The sequence below is a fragment of the Thermobia domestica genome, chromosome 16 (assembly GCF_964235325.1).
Source record: "Thermobia domestica chromosome 16, izTheDome1.hap1.1, whole genome shotgun sequence".
NCBI classification, from domain to species: Eukaryota; Metazoa; Arthropoda; class Insecta; order Zygentoma; family Lepismatidae; genus Thermobia; species Thermobia domestica.
Window position 1 is genome coordinate 148,732,366 of NC_137469.1, and position 22,800 is coordinate 148,755,165.

The 22,800-nt window shown below is 35.9% G+C and overlaps 1 protein-coding gene across 1 annotated transcript in view; it reads left to right on the top strand.

Annotated features, from left to right (window-relative positions):
• Positions 1–18,824, top strand: part of LOC145672650 (galectin-5-like) — a 261,259-nt gene extending 242,435 nt beyond the window's left edge. The window contains exon 5 of the mRNA XM_081741813.1: positions 18,648–18,824. Within this exon, the coding sequence (XP_081597939.1) occupies positions 18,648–18,824 (177 nt within the window). The remainder of the gene's footprint in view (positions 1–18,647) is intronic.
• Positions 18,825–22,800: the final 3,976 nt, after the last annotated feature.

The window sequence follows — 22,800 nt, forward strand, 5'->3', positions numbered from 1 at the left end:
GCAAGAAAAGGATAGATTCGAAATGACAGTACGTGAATTTACCGAATCCATTGGTGATCTGAAGCTCAATCTTTGTCAGCATCAGCATGAACAAGTGCTACAAAGTGAAGTGTTTCTAACGTGGTATCAGCAATTCGAACAACATTTTTCTGATCAGAAAGAGAAACGTGGAGATTTGTTACGATTCTGGGAAACATACTTACATATGGTAGAACTGGTCCTGAATCTCATCTTCGCTACTCGTACTGGAGACTGGAACATGTACGTTGCTTGCCTAAACGCAGTAATTCCTTGGACGTTTGCGTATGACAGGCAAAATTATGCCAGGTATCTCCCACCTTTCCTGAGTGATATGCTTCATCTTCCTCATTCACATCCTTCAGTTCACAATGCCTTCTTACGAGGTGACTTCGCCATATACCGCAGTGATAAACGCCCTTTCTCTGGAAACGAAGCTGACAAAACGATTGAAAACACGATTAACAGAGACTGCAAGACGCCAGGAGGTTACACTGGCTTTAGTGTAAATTATTCAGCGACTCAGCGTTGGGTACTGAATGCATCACGTAGAGCCATGTTCAGACAACTCATCCATGACCATATAAAGTCACCTGAGAACGTCTGCCAACACAAGGAACTGTACCATTCTTTCACAAAGAAAGACAATGAATGTGTGCGCAAAGTAACCCTTTTGTTTGGTGAAGTCGTAGCGAATCCATGGTTAGGTGGCGAGTTCAGAAGTCTGTCTACAGGAAAAGTGGCAACAGAACAGACAAAACAAGATTTGTTGAACGCAGAAGAAATAGGAAGAAAAGCCTACAAACAGTTCCTTCAGGATCGTTGTTCAAGTACCCCAGCAACGGGTTATTTTGACCCATTACCAAAGCAACGTTTAAGAACTTTTACAAGCATGACGACCAAAGTCTCTGTTTCAACAAAGGATAAGCTCATCCCCTTAAAAGCTGACAGGTCTATATTCGGCAGAATGGCAGTCTTGGCACAGGTCCGCTCCATCGACATGAGAACTGTGTTCCAGTATCCTTTCGGTCCACTTCCATGGAGTCTGAGTGATCCTTTTGCCATTCCCAGAAAAACCAACAAAGCCCAGCTTACCAACTACTTCACAAAAGATCTCGATCCTGAAACGAGTTATCCAAACGGAGCTGCAACCGTCTTTGATGGAATGGCTGTTATTCAGAGATACACACCTCCATCTGGTGAAACATTTGATGTGCTCGCTCAGAAGATATTCGATACCATTACTAGGTTCCCTTCTAGCAGAATAGATGTTGTTTTTGATGTGTATACCTGCCCTAGCATAAAAGATTGTGAACGACAGAGAAGAGCACAATCACAACCAGCCTCGTTGCAGTACAGTGCTATCCTACCGTCTTATGTTGTGCGGTCATGGAGACAATTCTTACAATGCTCAGAAAACAAAATGGCATTGGTCACCTTTCTTACAAAGGAATGGGAGAAGGAGTCTTATAGGAAAAAACTCGGTGGAAGAACACTCTTCGTAACCCGTGGTGAAGAATGCATTTGCATCACTTCCAGTGGTTCCCATCCTGTTCCGGAGTTGTTCTGCACACATGAGGAGGCTGACACAAGAATGATGCTGCATGTTGCCCACGTCCCTCAGTCATCATTTGTGATCCACAGCGATGACACAGACGCATTTGTGATCGCTTTGTCACATAGTCTTACTATACAGAAACAGGGATTTTTTTACTTCAAGAAAGGAAAAAAACCTAAGATAATTCCATTTCAAGCCATTGTAGGTAAAGTCAAGAAATCGATCAGTGCAGACATAACGGTGAATGATTTCCTTTCCGCTTTGCCTGGAGTGCATTCACTTTCAGGGTGCGACACAGTTTCAGCCTTCTCCGGAAAAGGAAAAGTTTCCATTCTTAAGTTGGTCCTCAGATCAAAAGAACACACTATTGCATGTAAGCATCTGGGGACAAACTGGGAAGTAACTGAAGAGCTAACAGCTTCCATCGAGTCATTAGTGTGCGAATTATACGGAAAAAAGATGGCTGATGTGAATTCCTTAAGATATGAACTGTACTGTGCAAAGGGTGGAGAGATAAATCCAGAAAATCTTCCTCCTTGCCAGTCATCCCTTCAACTTCATATTGCTCGAGCAAACTATCAATGTGGCATCTGGAGAAACGCACTTATTGCAAAACCTACAATCCCTACACCCCACGGTCATGGATGGACTCTGAGTGATGGCAACACTCTGCAGATACAGTGGCTAGGATGTAAACCAGCGCCAGATGAAATACTACAATTCATGTGTTGCGACTGTAAAAAAATGCACCAAAGATATCTGCTGCTGTTTCCAAGCTAGTTTACTTTGCACAGATTTATGTAAAGTTCAGTGTGATAACATGAAAAGTGACACTGGTGAGGATGTGTGAGGTTTTCCACGATTGGTATAAGAAAAACTGGTTTCTTTCTGTGATTTCACAATAATTTCTTCTTAAAATTGTGTGAGGAGTTTTAGTCCTGTTACTGTTATTAAATTTTACACACCTTTTCATTGATTGCCTTGTAAAATAAAATGTGTAACTGGAATACAGAGTTGTAAAAGAAGAAGGATTTATCCAGTTACATAATAACAGCATTTATCCCATACCTTCACCATTAAAAAGAATAATATAAAAGAACAATAAACTGCCTCGAATCTATATTACTTTTTTAAATGAAACTGAATATGAAACATTGATCCATGCGGAACAAAAATTAATTCACTGGAGCATTAAAACTGAATTTTGAATATTTCTAAAAAAAAAAAAAAAAATCAAGGACAGTTCAATGAGTATGTGTTAGTGTTAAAAAGAGCGATAGTAAAAACCCTGTCTGTTTGATAGCCATCTTGGAACTCATTGAACTGTCCTTGATTCTTTTTTTTTTTTTTAGAAATATTCAAAATTCAGTTTTAATGCTCAAGTGAATTAATTTTAGTGCTCCAGAGCTGCTCTTCCCAGATGGGCAACATCTATTTTTGAACATCCCGTGGGTTATTCAACATTTTCACAAAGAAGAAAAACCTTATTTTCTATCACTAATTCATTGTTACGAAAGAAAATGCGAAACCTCGACTGTTTGATGGAGGCCATCTTGGATTTAGGCAGCCATCTTGGAACAGCTGCTCTTCCCAGACGGGTAGCATGCATTTCTTAACTTTCCATAGACCATTTAGCGTCCTTACACTAAAGGAAAACCTTCCTATCTCTTACCGTTTTATTTTAATGTGGGGAAATGTGAATGCGTCTGTTTGATGGAAGCCATCTTGGATTTGGGCCGCCATCTTGGAAAAGCTGCTCTTCCCAGACGGGCAACATTCATTTTTATACTTCCCATGGGCCAAACAATCTTCACCCAAAGTTGCAAATCCTGCGCCCAACTGAGCCGAAAAACCGAAAATAGGGGGTCTGGCTGCCGGACTATATCGCAAACGGTTATCGTCGAATATACACTGTTAAAGGAGCACTCTGTTGATCAAATTAATAGAAAATGCTAAGACAAGTATTGGCCACCGGCAGAAACAAATACAGAGTAACTGCAAGTCGAGTACGTACTACTGTAAAGGAGTATGCTCAAAGACCTTTAGAGACTATATTCCTGGCTTGGCTCACAATTTTAATTTGCAATCCACGTAAGCAGTTTGAGATAAATGTCAATCGTATTTGGCATTTGGAAAGTTAAGCAAAAATGAGAATAAACTTATGTAAAATATAAGTTAGAAGAATTTCAAAACAGATTAAAGTAGTCAGAATTTTTCAATGTAAGTTCACATACTTTATATATCTGCGACTTGGTACTAAAAGGGCTAATGTCAACACGAAGTAGTTTGGAGTATATATACCATTCATATTAACATTTGCTTTTCTTGCAAAAGAAAATATCCATTTATAGGCCTTAAAATTTGGCAAACATCTCATTTTTTGACCAAAAGTGACATTGGCCCTTTTAGACCCGAATCACATATTATATATATATATATATATATATATATATATATATATATATACAGGGTGGGCCATTTTAATTAATCCACGGAAATATCTAAAAAATGATAAAACATAGAAGAAATGTTTTAAGTCCACGTTATATATCGCTAAGGAGGAAAATCAATTCCACCAAAAGTACCCCTCCCCGCCCCCCTAAATGGGTATAACAGGGGGTAACTTTGAAATGTCAAATGGAAACATGGATCGAGTAATACCTCGTTCGAAAGGTCTTGGAAAACTAAGTAACGCTGTACCAAAAGATGTTCCATATTGTGCACCGGTTTCAAAATAGCCGCCATAATATGGTTCGGAAACTCCAGTACCCGTAGTGTGAAAACCATGGAAGGTAAATGAATGGAACAAAATTGAAATACGTAAATATCATAGGGCATATCGAACGGTGTGGTCCCTGTGATCCCAGTGGCCTCCCTAAAGGGGTCTTGGGGGCTAACTTCAAAATTTCAAATAGTAACATGAGTCGAGTGGTACCTCGTTCGATAAATCTTGCAAAATCTAACATATTGCAGGAGAAAACGATTGATGTGAAATGTCAGTGTTCTCAAAAGGCCGCCGAAACATAGTATCCGTGTCAGAGAAAAGGTTTAGTACCCGTAGTATGAAAGCGATTGGAGATAAATCAACAAAAGAAAAACGGGAGTAACTAACTGACGTAAGGCACATCAAGAGGTGTTGTCGGGGTGACTCCAAGGGCCAACAGAAAAGGTATCCGGGGCCAACTTGAAAATTTCAAATAGCAGCTTGAAGCGAGTAACATCACGTTACATAGACAATTAATATCAAACAGCTTCTGTAAGAAAATTTTCGACTTGAGACATCGTTTTCAAAATGATCGCAAAGACATGGTGACTGTGTCTAAGAAAACGTCTAGTGCCCATAGTATGAATACGGTTAGACATTATGAAAATAACGAAAATTAAATAGGAAAACCACGGAGGCGTTCCAAGGCTCGAGAATAATACAACAAAGATAAAAATATTAGAGTAAAATTGACATAATGTATAGAGAGAAATCCAAGTCCTGCAAAATAATCTCTCCCTGCGCTCTGTATGTGAGTGGGGTGGAAAGTAAAGTAAAAGTTCAAACGAGAACTCTACTTTAATTCGTAAATTAAGGCTAACCTTACAAATAGGTATGGTGTGGTTGAAACATTTGTTTGTAAGGATGACGCTGTAGTGACTAAAAAAAGAGAAGCTTTTATGCAATGCGTGCTGGTTATTCGGAAAGCATTTCGGGGATATACGTACACACCGTTTCGTCCCTCAAGCTCACAATATGACATGAATGCTAATAGTTAATCAAAATGTAACTGTGGCCATCCGCGTTAACTTAGTGCACCAATTCTCTATGCATGAAGTCTGCCTTCCAAACAGCATTGGGTAGGTCAAGCATACGCCCGATCCGTTGTCCGGTCGGACATTGAAATTTTGAAGTTAGCCCACAAGACCCCTTCAGGGAGGCCACTGGGATCACAGGGATTACATCATTCGATATGCGCTATGATATTTACGTATTTCAATTTTGTTCCATTCATTTACCTTCCATGGTTTTCATACTACGGGTACTGAGTATGAATCGAACCATATCATGGCGGCCATTTTGAAACTGGTGCACAATATGAAACATCTTTTGGTACAGCGTTACTTAGTTTTCCAAGGCCTTTCGAACGAGGTATTACTCGACCCATGTTCCCACTTGACATTTCAAAGTTACCCCCCGTTACCCCCATTTGCGGGGGGCGGGGAGGGGTACTTTTGGCGGAATTGGTTTTCCCCCTTAGCAATATATAACGTGTACTTCAAAAATTTCTTCTATGTTTTATCATTTTTCAGATATTTCCGTGGATTAATTAAAATGACCCACCCTGTATATATATATATATATATATATATATATATATATATATATATATATATATATATATATATATATATATATATATATATATATATATATATATAATTTAATCGACAAGATATGAAGATTTTTCTTTGTTTGTAGGGATTCATGTTAAGTAAGTACTTTTCAAATATAATAAATGTAATATGTTTATCTCAAAAATACTTTTTGTTAGTAATATCTTTTTTTCACTCTTTTTATCTTTTTGTAAGGCTTTATGCAACATTGGTACTTCTAAAATATGATGATCATAATGTAATGTTAATCAAAGTCAAGTTGTTCAAAAAATATACTGTAATGTAAAATAATTATATACGTATAAAATCTGATCAGATGCAACAGAAAATACAAACAAATGCTATTTGTTTGTAATGTTTGTCATTTGTCTTTGAGCCGTTTTTAAATCCTTATTATAAGGGTTCGTGTCAGGTTAGCACCGTTAATATATAATAAGAATAATGCAATGTTCACCGAAGGCAAGTTGTTAATATTATATATCTCTATATATATAATTTGATGAGATTTAGTGGAGAAAATATATATAATAGTTTTAGTAAGGATTTTTTGTTTATAATATACTTCTTGTTTCATTATTTTTTATTTGATTCCATATCAGTAAGGCCTAGACAAAGAACGACGTGTACAGAAGGGGTCATCCTCAATCAATATCGTATATCAGTGGCTCCCAATCATGTTTACCTGCCACCCTCAATACAAGCCCTTAATACTTAACACATTTCTTACCGCTTGTTGGCTACACGTACTTTTCTGATCTTTTACCTCATTTCAGATGCACCATTGAATTTTCAATTCGATAATAATAATAATAATAATAATAATAATAATCTCAATATATTTATATTTCCTCTAGCAAGACTTCTGAATACCGTTGTAGTCCAATATTATTATTTACCAGCTGGATTCCTAATTAAACCACAGTTCGTATTCAAAAAATATTTTGCATTCCTACTTTTAATTTAACATCTCTCTTATATCATTCATAATATTTCTAATTAAGAATGTAGTTTATTTCTGTCAGTAGCTTCTGCACTTCTGTTCTTGGAAATAACATCCCAACAATGTGGGTTTTCATTGCTCCAATAGTGATAATTTTTTCGGTTCACCAAACCATATAAGGTAAATATCACTTCATCAAAAAATACCGGAGGGAGGGGCACGGTGGTTCAGTGGTAGAACGCTTAGCTCTGGTGTGTAGGACTACTGGTTTGATTCCCGGCCAAGTAAGGTTGTGGTGGACAATATTGTATACGTGAGTTTTCCCGGGGTACCCTCGTTTCCTTTTGATTTCACCCGTTCTTTCATCATCATTCACTTGCTTTAATCATCGTCATCCTAAAGGGCATAATGTGGGACGTTAAACTAACAGTCTGAAAGTTACCAGAGAATACCATGTCATTTACAATATTGTTGTCATCGATATTTCATATCATTACTTCGTTTACTCCTGACATGACGGACATTAAATTTACGTCTACCAAATAAGGATTCATCAACATGAAGATTCGATCCACAAATGAACATACTAATTCTTTCATCCGAGTTCCTATACAAACTTCAAGAAAAAACGATAACCAATCGCACACAGTAGTACTGCTTAAAGGCCGCAAAGACGAACAATTATGAATCAAAAATTCATAATTTGCCATACCGCAAATAGAAAACCTACAACAAAACTAACCCAATACAGTGAAACCTGTCTATGTTGGCCACCATCGGTTCCATCGAAAAGTGGCCAACTGAGACAGGTGGCCAACTTACAGAAAATAAATGTGATTTGTGTATTTTTAGAATAAGATTTTTAGTATTACTTGATTGTAAAATTTTAGTAAGCAGTGTCACGACAGCTACTTATAAATAATGTATGTAGGGTAATCATAAAAATATATAGTACTAGAAAATATTACTATAATATGTTTAATATATGTGCATACCTTTCTCTTCCTGAAAACTAGTCTGGTACATTGGATTATTCGGATTGAAAACACTAACACAAACAACCATGAAATAGAAGCGTATGTACGCAGTTTATTGAAATTGATATTATAGAACACCGAGTTATTCAGATTGAAAACAAGAAAAGCTAAGTTATGAATTGAGAAATTCATATGCAATTTATATTACTTCTTTTCAGTTGTTACTGAATGGTGGTCCACTCTAGACGCATTTGTTTTCTTTCAGGCAGATAATGCACATTCTAGTATTGTAGTTAACTACCTGTTGTTAATGAGCTAGAAGTGTTTTCCTCGGAGCAAAAGATGTTTTGAGAAAATCTTGAGGGAATTCATATTTCAAAAACTCCGTTATCTTTTGACAAACCGACAGGAGAGGAGCTACAGACAGGGTAAACAAATACGTAAAACCGTTTCCTGAATTTCTTTACGTGCTTTTTCTTATTCACATCTTCCTTCACCACCCCTTTATCACGGTAGTCTTCTGGCCATTGACCTCCAAGAGCAAATCGCGGGAATCCCTGTTTCTTTTCTCCAGTCACAAATACAGAACATCTGCCTCTCATATGAGAATTCGAAAGAGTTAAGAAAAATAACAAAACCGTATTTTGCGTGGCTAGTGATGAGCAAATGCAAGACTAAGACCAAGACCGGGCTGGTCTTGGTCTTGGTCTTACACATCCAGTCTTGGTCCTGGTCTTGCACTGGAATCCTCGGTCTTGGTCCTGGTCTTGGTCTTGCACACCCAGTCTTAGTCTAGGTCTTGGTCTTGCATGCAAGAGTCTTGCAAGTCTTGCATTTAAGAAATCTCAAGCTTTTCATAGGTAAATTTTAGTCTGCATATAAGGGATAATAAACTCTACAACGCGCCAATAGCAACGGAAATACAATGTATATTTCTAAATGTAATATAGGTTAACTTGGTGTAAGTATGATGATAGTGTACAGCATAGGTGATGTCCTTTATTTTTTAATGGGTGCCCACGCTTCACTACTTATAAGATATGCCTAAATCACAACGTTTCGTAATCTGTTTATATTTTTAACTTCAACACTCTACTGATTCCCAAACTGAGGAGGCTACCCCTGAGACGCATGAAAGAAAATCAAGACGGCACGTATTATTGAAAGACCATGAATTGCGAAATTATTTTTACATTCTAAAGGCATCAGATTTTTCTTTTTAACCACGATTAGCTAATCCCTGTATTAAACAAACTTCCAATTAAATATTGAGATTTTGTTTTACTGATTCCAATATGTACTCTATGGGATATAAAATTGACATTACGCAAAATCGATTTAAAAAATTGCAGGCATTCGAAATGTGGGCATCGAGAAAAAAAGGAGAGAATTAGCTGTGTTGAACGTAAAACGAATGAGAAGGTTTTAGAAATATTTATTAGCAGTAGGGGAGAAAAAGAAGAATTTTAGATATTGTTAAGAGGAAAAAGCGGAACTGGTTAGGATATTGGCTGAGGAGGAACTGTATTATGAGGGACGTGCTAGAGGGTATTGCGGAAGGAAAGAGAGGGAGGGAGCGAAGAAGACTGTAGTTGAAGGAAAGTATTAAAACAGAAAATTGCTACGGCAAGACGAAGAGACTAGCTGAGGAGCACCGAACATCCAACCTTCTCAGTTGCAGCAAGTAACCTGCCAATAATGGCAGAAGAGCTATGATGATGATGATGATATGTTTAGCAACACTGTCCAAAACAAAGAGAGAGAAAATTAAAATAATAATTATTATAGTCAAACCTCTTAATATTTTAGAATATTTTGAGTCAAACCTCTTAATATTTTAGAATAATTTGAGTGAAAACTGAAAATGACTTAACTATCTATTTCTTGTATAAACTCAATTTATGTGAATACTTTCGACCTGTATTAGAAATACAAAATAACGGCATCAAACTCCAAGTTATTTGAATTCTAACTGCTGAATATGAATTACTAGCATCAATTATCCACTTCGTGGGTTAAACTAATAATAATAATAATAATAATAATAATAATAATAATAATAATAATAATAATAATAATAATAATAATAATAATAATAATAATAATATATTTCGTTAGTCAGTCACCTTTTACTATTAGTAAAAGCGCTCTCTTATATCGATCATTTTCGATTATTTTTGTATTTCTCTCCCTTCCTTCTCCCCAAGTTGCGGGGCTGAATTTGGATTTAAACGGCATCAAAAGTGTCACTGTTCGTCTCATACACGCCGAAAACTATGAGTTCGGCACTAATATCGGTCATTTTCAATAAACTTATATATCTCCTCCTCCCCCATGTTGCAAGGCACGGCATCGTAAGTGTCATTGTTCATCCCAATGACCTCGATAACCATGATTTCGACATTGATAATGGTCATTTTCGATAATTTTTATATATCTCCTTCTTCCCCGAAGTTGCGGTGCTGAATTGGCATTTAAATGGGATAGGAAGTATCACTGTTCATCTTAGCGACGCCGAAAACTATGGATTCGACAATAATGTTTGATCATTTTTATCATTATTATGTATATCCCTCTCCCCCAAGTTACGAGGCTGAATTTGGTCGTAAACGGTATCGGAAGGTCAGTATTCAACTCAGCGACCTCGAAAACTATGAATTCGACACTAATATTAGTGATTATCGATCATTTTTATATCTCTTCCCTTCCCTCCGCTAAGCTACGGGTTCAATTTGAATTTAAACAGCATCGGAATTGTCACTGTTTAGCTAAGCGACCACCAAAACTATAGATTTCATTTTAATATCGGTCATTTTGAATCATTTTTAAATATCTCTTTCCTCCCCGCCCCTAAGCTGCATTGTCAAAGTGACATGACAGAAACCATCTCAGGTCCGATCCTCATCGATGTTGAAAATGAGATCTAGTTTAGTCGGGTGGTTCAAGAGTTATTAAATTTTATTTATTTTTGTACATTTTCCATCTCCTTCCCCTCCCCTACGTTCTATCGTCAAAGTGATTTGATAAAAACCACAACCTCATCTATGTTGAAAATTTTATTGAGATCGATCGGCTGGATCAAGAGTGATGAAGTCGCAATCACAGTCACTTATATTTTTACTTTTTTATATATATATCTTCCTCCTTCCCGTCCCCTACGTTGCACCATCAAACTAAAATTATAAAAATCGCTCCAGGCTTCAACTTCATCTATGTTGAACATTTGATCAAGATTAGTCGGGCCTTTCATATATATCCCCCTCACATCCTCCTCCCCTACATTCTACAATCAAAATGAAACAAATTGTAAAAAACTTTCCAGGACCGAACCTCATGCATGTTAAAAATTTGATTGATATCGGTTCAAGAGTTATTAAGTCACAACTCTTTTTCTTATTTGTATTAACGCAACAATACAAAACAACTTAGTAACTTTTATATTTGTTCATATTGATTTTTATACATTTCCCCCTCCAACCCTACGTTGCTCCGTCAAAGTGAACTGACGGATAACATTCCAGACTTGAACCTCACCTATGTTAAAAAAAAAAATGATCGAGATAGGTCGTTTGATTCAAGGGTTATTAAGTTTTATTTATTATTTTATAACTCCCCTTCTCCCGTCCCCTAAGCTTTATCGTGAAAGTGAAATGATGAAAACACTCCCAGGCCCAAACCTTATCTATGTTGAAAATTTGATCGAGATCGGTCGGGTGGTTCAAGAGATTAGTAGTCACAAAAATAGTCACTTTCAATTTATAATATAGATTTATTATAGTATATTATATCACTCAATCCTCGATGGGCCGTATACCTGAGGAGGCTAAAAGTTATATTAATAAACAATTATTCAACGTACAAGCATCCATCCATGAAATCAAACTTGCGATCACATGTATTAAGTTTTCCTCAATGTCATGAAAATGTTATTTCGATATTAATTTTATGAGGACACGTTAAAAATTTCCAACGAATGCTTGAGTCTCGGAGCCAAGGCCATACCTATGTAGTCGACCCTATGGTGTACGGTATTACCGATGTCCAATACTCATTTGTTTTTAGTTTTGGAAGAACACCACTAATATGCTTTGAAATGAAATGAAGTATCTAGTTTAACGTCCCACGATTATGCACCAAGGCTAAGGGAGACGGTGCTGATGAGAAATGACTGAAACGGTAAAATGTAGAAAGTAGGAGGAAACTGGAAAAGGCTGAGAAAATCCACGCACACAGTATTTGTCTACCGAGAAAGCTCGCATGGCGCAAAATGACACCTGTGTAGTTTGAAAAAGAGCTATATCTACAGAAAACGAGAAAAACCAATTTAGAAAACGACATACTGTAGCTATATGCTACAGGGACAGATCGACTCACACGGATTGCATAAACTACTGGGAACACATTCACTCGAGCGGTATTTTTACTGAAGCCAAGAACTTCAAGTGCAAGATGTAATGACTTTTCCCCTTTTTTACATTCTATAAAATAATTCAAGTACAACCGGTACTTGTGCAAGACTCTTGCGCAAGAGTCTTGGTCCTGGTCTTGGTCTTGTTCTTGCACCCCTTGGTGTTGGTTTTGGTCTTGCATCAAGATTCCTTGTCTTGGTCTTGGTCTTGGTCTTGCATGCAAGACTCTTGAAAAAACTGCAAGACCAAGACTCTTGCGCTCATCACTATGCGTGGCCAAGATACGCAGGTAAATTTATCATTATCAGCATAGGATAAACATTGCCTCAGTGTGGCCAACTTCCAAGATAGACAGGTGGTCAACTTATAGAGTAGTAAGTAACGAATGTCTAATGGGAAAATGCAGGTTCAAGACGAACTAGGCCAAGATAAGCAGGTGGCCAACTTAGAGAGGTGGCTAAGTTGACAGGTTTCACTGTATTTAAATTCGTTAAAAAAAAAAAACTTTAAGAATAGTAGCAAACTTCAAGTACCACAAACACTTGAGATTATAGCAAACCACATACAGGATCAAGCGAAAACTTTCACTAAACTTTGGATATAAAGTCAAATTCCCTGAAGAATTCTCAGATGTCTTTTCAAACTGAAGCATATCCCATAAAGTTAAAAAATGATAAGAATTCACATCTGAACTAATAACGTATTTACTCAGAAACGATGAATTAATATACTAGCATTAAATTCCATAATAGGTTTACTAAGAGCAACTCGTACTCTCCCCATATAACTTGCCCGTTTCAAGTCACCACCACAAGCAGGCGAATAGCATTTCAGCAAGTAGCAGATACGCTAGCGAGCTGACGACAGCTGGTATAAAACAGCAACGACATTTAGTGAGAAAATATAAGAACTACATTCATGTAAATTAGAAAGAGCAAGGAACCACAGGATATCATCGCCTTCCGAAAGTAAAGACTTACCATTTTATTTACTGGTATTATGTGATCTTGAATTAAAATTGATTTACTAAGATTTCTACTTACTGTATATTTTTGTACTTGTTTACACTATTAGATTCTTTAAGTATTTTATTGGAATTACTAATACAAGTGCGATGTTCAGGCACAGAATTCATTTACTTTGTTGATTTATGGTTGGTTGATCCAAATTGATCATATTATTAGCAACATTATGTGTATTTACAAGTTGGTACTTATGTGTCCATCTGGTACACGCTGTTGAAGATTTTTGTTCTTTCACCCTTTTTTGTTCATGATAAGAAGACAATATTTGGATAGGCCATCGTGGTTACGTTCTGCATCGTGGTGTAGCATACGCGCTTTTAGCGCGAGAGATCCGGCTTCGATTCTTAGCGAAAGCTCATATGATTCAGATCCCATGTTAAACTGTAAGTTCACATTTGATTTAGCCTTGTTTCTGAGAGGGAACCTAAACTCCAGTCAAATTGAAATAAACTATAAGAATTGTCGGTACCAAGACCATTTGTGAAAAATTGGCCCATTTGTTTAGGATCACATTCGAAACTGTGGATTAAGGGAACTATAACCTTTGTCCTGTTTCATACCTAGAATATGATAATCGCTTATCTTTTATTATCTATCGTTTCTCTTACGTCTTCATTAGTTTAGGTCGATTCCCGTTGTTACACAGGTAAAAGTTGTCCATTAGGAATTGTTTTGTGTTTGTCTCCTTTTCAGCACCATGTTAATTTTTATAGCTAAATTCTGTTGGCTTGAAAATATTCTTGGAGCCTTTAGATGTCATTTGATGTATAGAATTAATACCGTTAGCACGCTGTGCTGTTATGTACGTGCTATCTAATTTTGCTTTAATAGGTAGCGCAGCTGAGTAATGCCCCTCGAGGATTGGTGATGGTGATGCGAAAACTTTCGTTGTCCTATGCAGAATCTTGTCTATTCTTATCCGCATAATTGGCTCCAGTATTATTGATTATATTTACAGTACCATTTCGTTGTGCATGACTACCTGATATTTCATCCATGGAGTTACCACTTACTTCGTTGATGTTTTGTTGAGGTCGTGCACATTATCTTATGTATTGTCACTTCATTTGGTTATCCATAATTTGAAGATTGATCTTTTGTGACTCTTCGAAGCCTGAGGTAAAATGATGGATTGCTAAAGACGGTTTGATATGACCTGAGTAGTCAACTTGTGCGTCGCAAGCTCTAAACAACTTCGACTGGCATACGTAGGCTAGTCATTAGAATTCTTGTCTTAAAACCAGACATTTCCAGATTCGAATCCAGTAGGGGTCATCTTGGCTAAGTTTTTCCAAATCTTTTCCTAAGTTTCTTCCTATTATCATAATATTTCTATATCTATTTCGTATGTAATTATAGATTAAATTGCACTTATTGGCTGTATCTGATAATTGGTTAAATAAATAAAAGTCTTAATTATTGATTCATTTTTTCTGTTTATTTATCAAGAAAAATAACGTGGACGAACTATAATATTACTATCTAAACCTAGCAAACAGGATAATGGACAATGATAGAAGAAACATTTTGAAATGAGGGGACAGTGTCCGAAAATGCGACGATTCCAAGCTATAGCACGCCGAAAATTTATCGCAAGATACAAATTGACCATAAACTGGAAACATGTTTTTGGATCAATCAAGGTCCAATCAAGGTTCGGTGTTAGGACTGCAGACTCCATTGTAGTAAAAATAGAACAGGAGCGGCACTAGGCTTATTCTACAGGAAAGGGACATTTATAGATTTAAAAAACCACTACAGAATGTATTGCCTTATTTTACTTCGTCGATGTCGTCGTTATGTTGTGGTATTTGTTTCTAAAGTTCTCCGTGCCATGAATGATTGCGGTCTAGTACACAAGTTGTATAAACCTAACGGGAAATGAGAATATTCCAAACGGTGTTATGTTAATTTATTTGTTAGGAGACTTGTACCACACAAAAACATAGCATAAAAGTGGAAAGTTATAAAGATTTCATTTGAAGAGTTGAATACTTAGAGAAAAGAAGTGAGAAAATATTACACATAGCAGCTTCATTCTATTGCTCTAATTACAGACCCACTCTGTAGTATGGCCAATGAACACACTGCCGTGGAATATTGTACACGAACTAACCATAACAAGGTTTGGCAAAGTAATTTACTCGTCACAGTTTTACATAAATACTTGTCTAGTATTTGCGTTACGCAGAAAACTTGTTTCTTTAGAGAGATGTACGAAACTATTTTTCTTGCACAAAAGAACTAAAACCATTTGGACTATATTATAGTTTACGATTTTACTTTCATCCTCATTTAAGCATGAAATCATAATTTTCTTTTTAAAATCAATTATTTATATCCATTTCTCGGCCCTACTCCATAGTTCCACCTATTAACACAGAAGAGGCACATGCATTTTAAAATACAGAGTGGCCTAAAAGTAGGTTAACAGTACCGCACTGATCAGCTCATTGCATTTTATATAATTTCTTATACTTATCCACCAGGTAGACCTAGTTTCTTTATTTTTTGTTTTTAATGCCTTTTTATGTACATCTTAAGCTCGGAAGAGCGGAAGCAAATAAACCCATAAACTAGAATAGTATACTTGGTCAATGCAGGGGTGTATACCTACTTTTTGGTCTCCCTGTATATCTGTTGGTTCACGTAAGTTTGAAATTATTGAGTAACCTTTGCATTATAACCATTTATTTTGATCACATTTCCAACCCCTCACACGGGAAGATCCCATAAGTTGTCACTCAAATCTGATTGCCACATAGCACATCTGGTTGACCATCATGATAAATGAAAATGAGCAAAATTTTTGCTATGGAGCAGAACGATAGGAGCTACGGGGCTTCAAAATTTGAATATGCAAAAAAATAATAATAATAAAATAAATAAATAAATAAAATAAAAATAAAAATAAAAATAAAAATAAAAATAAAAATAAAAATAAAAATAAAAATAAAAATAAAAATAAAAATAAAAATAAAATAAATAAACTATATCATTGAATTATGTACGTTTAAAGTAAAAAGCTTGAAAACCTTTAGAACAATTAAAAGTTGCACAATAGAATGAGAACAAAATTCCTAAACACAAACAGTGTTGCTATACGTGAAGCAGTGTTGCCAACTGAGCATAAACATTTTTGCATACTTTAAATATTTAGTATTTCAAGTTGAGTGACGAGACTTTGCGCCCAGCTTGTACAATTTCCGGTTCTATTGTTAATCGCAAATGAACGAAAATGATCAAAGATAGCCAGAAACGGCTTTTAATATTGATTCAGCATCCCCAGTCAGAACAAATTGCTATTCGTGTTGCTCTATTAACAGCCCGTTGATAACATTTGGAATCACTAACTATTTATAATAATAAATCTAATATTAATTCATGCAGTTTCCCCATGAAATCATTACACTCTTCTTTCGGGTCAATCTCATAATAAGGTACTTCTAGTTACTTGTGGTGAAGCAAAACAGAGGATCTAGGAAGTGGCGTCATTGTAACAGGAAATACTGTGAACATATGTTTTTTCAACACACATAAAAATTCGGGCTTGAAAGTGTTAAAACTGGAAGTGATTGAAATGCACTCAAACTTTCAGTTTCAGTACTAATCCTCATAAAGCAAAAGTGGAAATAAACACCAAAGAACATCCTTTAGTGTTGAATTTAGTGCTAAAAAAATAGATTTAAGCTCGAACCAAAATCCTCATTGTAACCTGAAGTGGTAAAAATACATAATTCCTTATATCAATTTTGATCGTCTGAGAACAAGTACGGTAAGAGATGGGAAAAGCATTTTTAATATAGCTTCAGCATTCCAAGAACTGATACCATCCTCCTTTAAACCTCTACTTAAAGTGGATGTGGTAACAATGTACCATAATTTATTTTTTCAATATTGATTACTCTGAATAATAATAGATAGCGTCGAATTTATTTTTGAACGAATTTACTGTGCCATGAATAAGTTCTTTCCCAGCTTTAATGGCTGTATTTAAAAGGAAATGGTTGAAATCTACCTGCGCTTCCCATTTCAAAACTTGATTCTTATGAAGCAAAAGAACTAATAGATGGCAAGAAACGATATCTTCTACATGAATTTAATATGCCAAGAATATCTACCACTTTGGCTTTAATTCATCTGTAACAATCGGAAGTTCAAGTAAGTTTTCTCTTCCGAGTTTATTTTATTTCACGAGCAAAAGCGATGGGTGAGAGGAATTTCTTTCCCATATATATTCAGTATACAAAGAATAGAGTCCTTCTGCTCTCCGTATCTGTCTTTTGTAACGGAAGTTTGTAATCTAGCACATGGTTAAAATATTATACTCCTATACTTTGGAAGTATACCGGAGATACACAGTGTAAAACGAAATTCACCTTTTTGTAAAATAATTTCTAGGCTTAAATCTCAGAGGTATATTAGCGACATAACATTTATTATATTATGTAAAAGCTTCATTAAATGTAGGTTCGGTGGCTGTACGTGCATGTTAACACATTTGAGTATTTCAACTAATCGACTATTTCAGCGAATATAATCGAAGGCTATAACTCGAGGGCAAGTATAAATAGCTTATTTTGAAGTGAAATTCAAACATTTATTTATATTTTGTAGTTTCTATAATAGACCATAATTTCCCTTGGATACTGCATACAATAATTTCAATATTCTCAAGATTTGTGGCGAAACTACACTTTAGCGTTCCAATATTTTTATTACTTAAATCAAATCATCACATTTGTAGTCTTTAAGGGGATTAAATATGAATCAAAAACAAAATATTCTGATCTTTCCTAAATAACCGACGTTGAAATATGTTTTCCTTTTGGCGAGAAAGAAACTCTGTTTAAATAATGAAGTTACAGTGGATGAGAGTCAGCTCTCACAATGCTTATAAGCTAGAGAAAAATTACCAAGAGGTAGTTTTCTCCTGTTTACAATTACCCATGCGAAGATGGTGATAGTTTTAAAGTAGTAACCTTATTTTATAGCCTACGTTCACTAGAACCTGTATATTAATCAGTATTGAAGTAAAATAAACATTTATTAAGTGAACCAGTTACTTTTGTTGTGCTGAGAATACCATGAAGCACGAGAGCAAATTTTCTACCATAAATACAATAAAAGAATAATTAAATTTAGGCGTTCTAGGAATACTGCAAGGACAAAATGTGCTAATTAATATTAATGGGACATTATAGCTACTTTGAGTGAGTTGAATAATATAATAAAAAAATTTATAAAAATATTTAAAAAATTCATAAAAACAAACATAAAAAAAATATGTTTCATAAAAAATTTGAGACAATAAATTAACATACATTTTATGCTTTTCAGATTGCAATAAATGGAAAGCATTTTGCTGATTACAGACACAGGGAACCATTCGCATATGTCACCCACCTGAACATAGAAAGAGATGTCACTATTTCTTTGATTCAGTTTGAAAACGGTGTCGAAAGTTCACCCTCAATTCCACCGTCCTTATATTGGTCTCCAGTAAGTAAGTTCTAGAACTAAGTGTTTGTGTGAGAAAACTTTTTGTATGGAGAACTTTATAGAATTAGAGGTAAAGATTGATAAGAAGCAATTATCCTACTCAACATTTATTGAAAGATGGTATTTTTCTATTGTTTTATCATATGTCTTGACTATTAATCTGAAATATCAAAATTCTCTGAATGAAAGCAGAATAAATCACTGTTGTGCAATGTTAGATGTTCTATATTACTATCCAAACTTTATTGCATCTCTGTGCTATACGTGCAAACTTGTCAGAACGAACTGACCACCCATTTCTTTTAAACAGTCATACGTATTATCACTATCCTGGACACTCAATTTTGTATTTTTGTTAAAATTTCTACAATATTATTAGTTTTCGAGGAAGGAAAATTTCCAAATTAAATAAAAATGAATGGGGGTAAATTATTATGCGAAGTCTTTGAGAAAATCGAGGAAAAAAGGAACTTTATATGAGCTTAAAAAATGACGCTATATGATAACTAAGACATCTTTTAGGAATTAACTAATACTCAAAAGTATACCCTAATCAAGCTCTTCATTGTAATATTAGCGACAGGACACTTACTCCTAACAACAACACAGATAATCGGAACATCGTGCGCATAATTGTTTACAATGAGGCTCGCGAAGAAATAAAAAATTGGTAAAATTAAAAAAACAAGTTAAAAATACGAGGATCACTACGAAAGTTTTGAGATGTGAAATAACTTACATACTTAAAATCAATTTAACACTTACATTTTCTCAAAGTATTCACCATTACACTGTACACACTTTTGCATCCTCGAAAACCACTTGTGGAAGCAGTGTTGCCAGTCTTTTTCTTCAAGTGTTGAAAGTTCATTCTCGTAAGCCACTACAGCTTCTTCAGGGCTGCAAAATCTCTTCCCACGCATGCGATACTTGATCCTGGGGAACAGAAAAAATAACACGAGGCCAGGTCAGGGCTATACGGCGGATGAGTCATAAGTTTGACCTCCGTAGATTCTAAAACCTGAATTGTGATGTTGGCCGTGGGTGCGGACGCGTTGTCATGATGAAGCAGGATCCCACACAATCCAGTTCTTGAACGCCGTTCCCGAAGCTTCTGGAACACTTTTGCTAGGCAAACAGTGCTGTACCACTGAGCAGTAACAGTCCTTTGTTCTTCAAGTGGAACCGTTGCAACATGGCCAGATTTGGAAAAGAAAGTTGCGACCATCTTCTTCCCCACACTTCGCGGTCGCTTCGCTTTCGTGGGTGGATTCTCGTCTGGAAAGATCCAAACTGTAGACTGACGTTTATTTTCAGGGTCAAATTGATAGATCCAATTCTCATCACCAGTAACAATGTCAGAGACGCGTCGATAATTGCATCCATCAAATCTTGCAAGCATTTCTTCACACCATTCCACACGCATGCGCTTCTGCTGTTCAGTCAAAGTGTGAGGCACCCAAGGAGTTGAAACCTTCCTGAGCCGAAGATGATCATGAAGAATTTTTGTTACTGCTGGCGATCCAATGTTCACTGTAGATTCAATGTCCTTGAAAGTTGTTCGAGGATTTTCTCGAATCATTTGTTCCACAGCGGCAGTTTTCATCTGACACAGCTGTTGCCGGACGTCTAGCTCTCTCTTCAATTTTAAGCGATGGCCGGCCTCTTCTAAATTCACCAAACCACCGAAAAATTATAGCACGGGAAGGAGCAAGGTCCCCAAATGCCCCTTGCAAACGGTCAAGGCTTTGTGTCTCGTTCAAAAAACTTTTGAAATCGTAAAGGATCATTGCCCGAAAATGTTCCCTTTCCAGCTCCATTCTAGACAGCCGAATAGTGCTCACATCAACAAACAAGTGAAGGCGATACGGTTACGCCGCTTGAAACTCGCTTCGCTTCTTCGCTCTGGATACCACTACCGAACGCAATTGTTGGAATTCAAATACTGTGCCACAACAATGCGTATCTCAAACCTTTCGTATTAATTTGAAAGATTTAATTAAGTAAACAAACAGCCAATGTAAGGTGAGATAACTTTCACAAGAATAATAACAAGCAATTGAAGCGCTTTGAGGATAAATATGTTATGTTACAGTTTTTGAAAAAGTGAGTTCTGGTGGTAGATGAAAGTGTTATATGTTATTCTTGCTCTACAATACCTCATTTAAGTGATTCCTCCTCCAAATAAAGAAATAGAAGAACGAAGGGGATATCGAGTTTGTTTGTAGAAGGTGTTATGTAACAAATGTGTGCTCATAGTACATTTATCCCTGCACATACAAGATAAAACTAGGAAAGCGCGTTATGGTATTGACAGAATAGCTATTTTATTCTTTTTAAAGGGATATCTTCAATGCTCATTTGTGAAGAGGAGAAACCTTTGATCTAAAACACAATATCACTTGCTTTCTTGGGTAAATACAACAGTTTAGTACCAAACGGTTAAAAATTTAAACAGGAAGAAAATCGAAGAATTATGAAATAATATGTACGGATGACATAAAGTAAAGCAAACAAAACTAACGATTAGTTTATTTAGCTTCATTGTAAATCACAGGACTGGTTTTCCACGAAGTGAAGAGACCAAGTCTTTTGGTAGTGGTTGGTTTACTTTATATCCGTACATTATTATTTCACACTGCACTACTACGATGGAGAGAGCCTATGAACTTCTGAAGCTAGTTCGTGCTATTGCGCAACAAGAACAAGAAGCAACAAGATTTTCCGCTAAGACAAAACGTGTAGCACTTGTGATAAGTCGTTCTATCAGAAAAAAATGTTCCGGGAAGGGACACTTAGTATTCCTGCGGGCACTGCTGATACTATTCTATTTATTAATATATTATAGACGTATTATTTTGGTTTTCTCCGGGGGGACACTCTCAGAACTCGGGAGGGCATTGCCTCCAAAAACATGTCTAGAAGAAACACTGCTTGTGATCGTGGACAGGTTACCAAAGAGCATTTTGAGCTCTACAAAGTTTTTTCAATACTTAGAAAACGTGATAGAGAAGTAGCAAGGTCTACAATAATGGCATATACATTACAAAGTATGTCTCTTCCTAAACTCGGTATTTCAAAAACGTTTTACAAAAGACAAATGTTGTTTTACAATTAGGGTTTATATATCTGCGCAAAAAAAGGCATAAGCGAATATGTTTAATTTTCTAATTTTACAGGAAAAGGAATTAAAGTTTAAAGTGTTCTGAAAAATAAGAATAACATCTATTAAACATATTTTTTTATCATCATCTTTGGATACACTGTTTTTACAACTATATAAAGTTTGAAATTGATAGGTCTCACTATTTTGGAATTTTGAGGATTTTTTGTACATATCTTGTTTTGCCATCTTTTACTATTGTCCTTTTTCAACTGTATGTTTGCCTGATCACAATGCATATTATGGGGAAACTATAGTAACTTTGATTGTTTTTTTGTAAAAGAAAAGATTTAACAATTTATCAGTTCCCACAACAGCGTAATAATGTACTGTAATGTCAGAATAAGGAGTTTTATGGAAAAAGGGCCCGAGTTGAATGCATTTATTGTGGAAGTAGGACCCTTTTCTATCCAACTCCTCAATTATACAAGATTAGAACAATGATCATAATAAGAGCATTACTCATTCTCATCCAGCTGATTAATGTCATCCACTTCGTCAAATTTTCTGGACCTGGCATCAACTCGAAGATTACGATAGAAGTCGATCAAATCTAACATAGACAGCAGGTCTTCCTTCTTCAAAGGATTAATGCGTAATAGACCATTATAGGATTTCGGTACTCTACCTTTTGCTTTCCCTCTTCTCAAATTTAGTACTCTGAACGGTTCTTCTTCGTCTTGAGTATACTTTAAAGTACACTTTGCCAAATTCTTCGCTGTATCTCAACCACTTTATGTTCAGCCACTGTACTTTCTGCCCATCTTCATCAATTGTTCGTTTCACCAATACGTCTGTCAAAAGTTTCGAGAAAGCTAAAAAATCTTC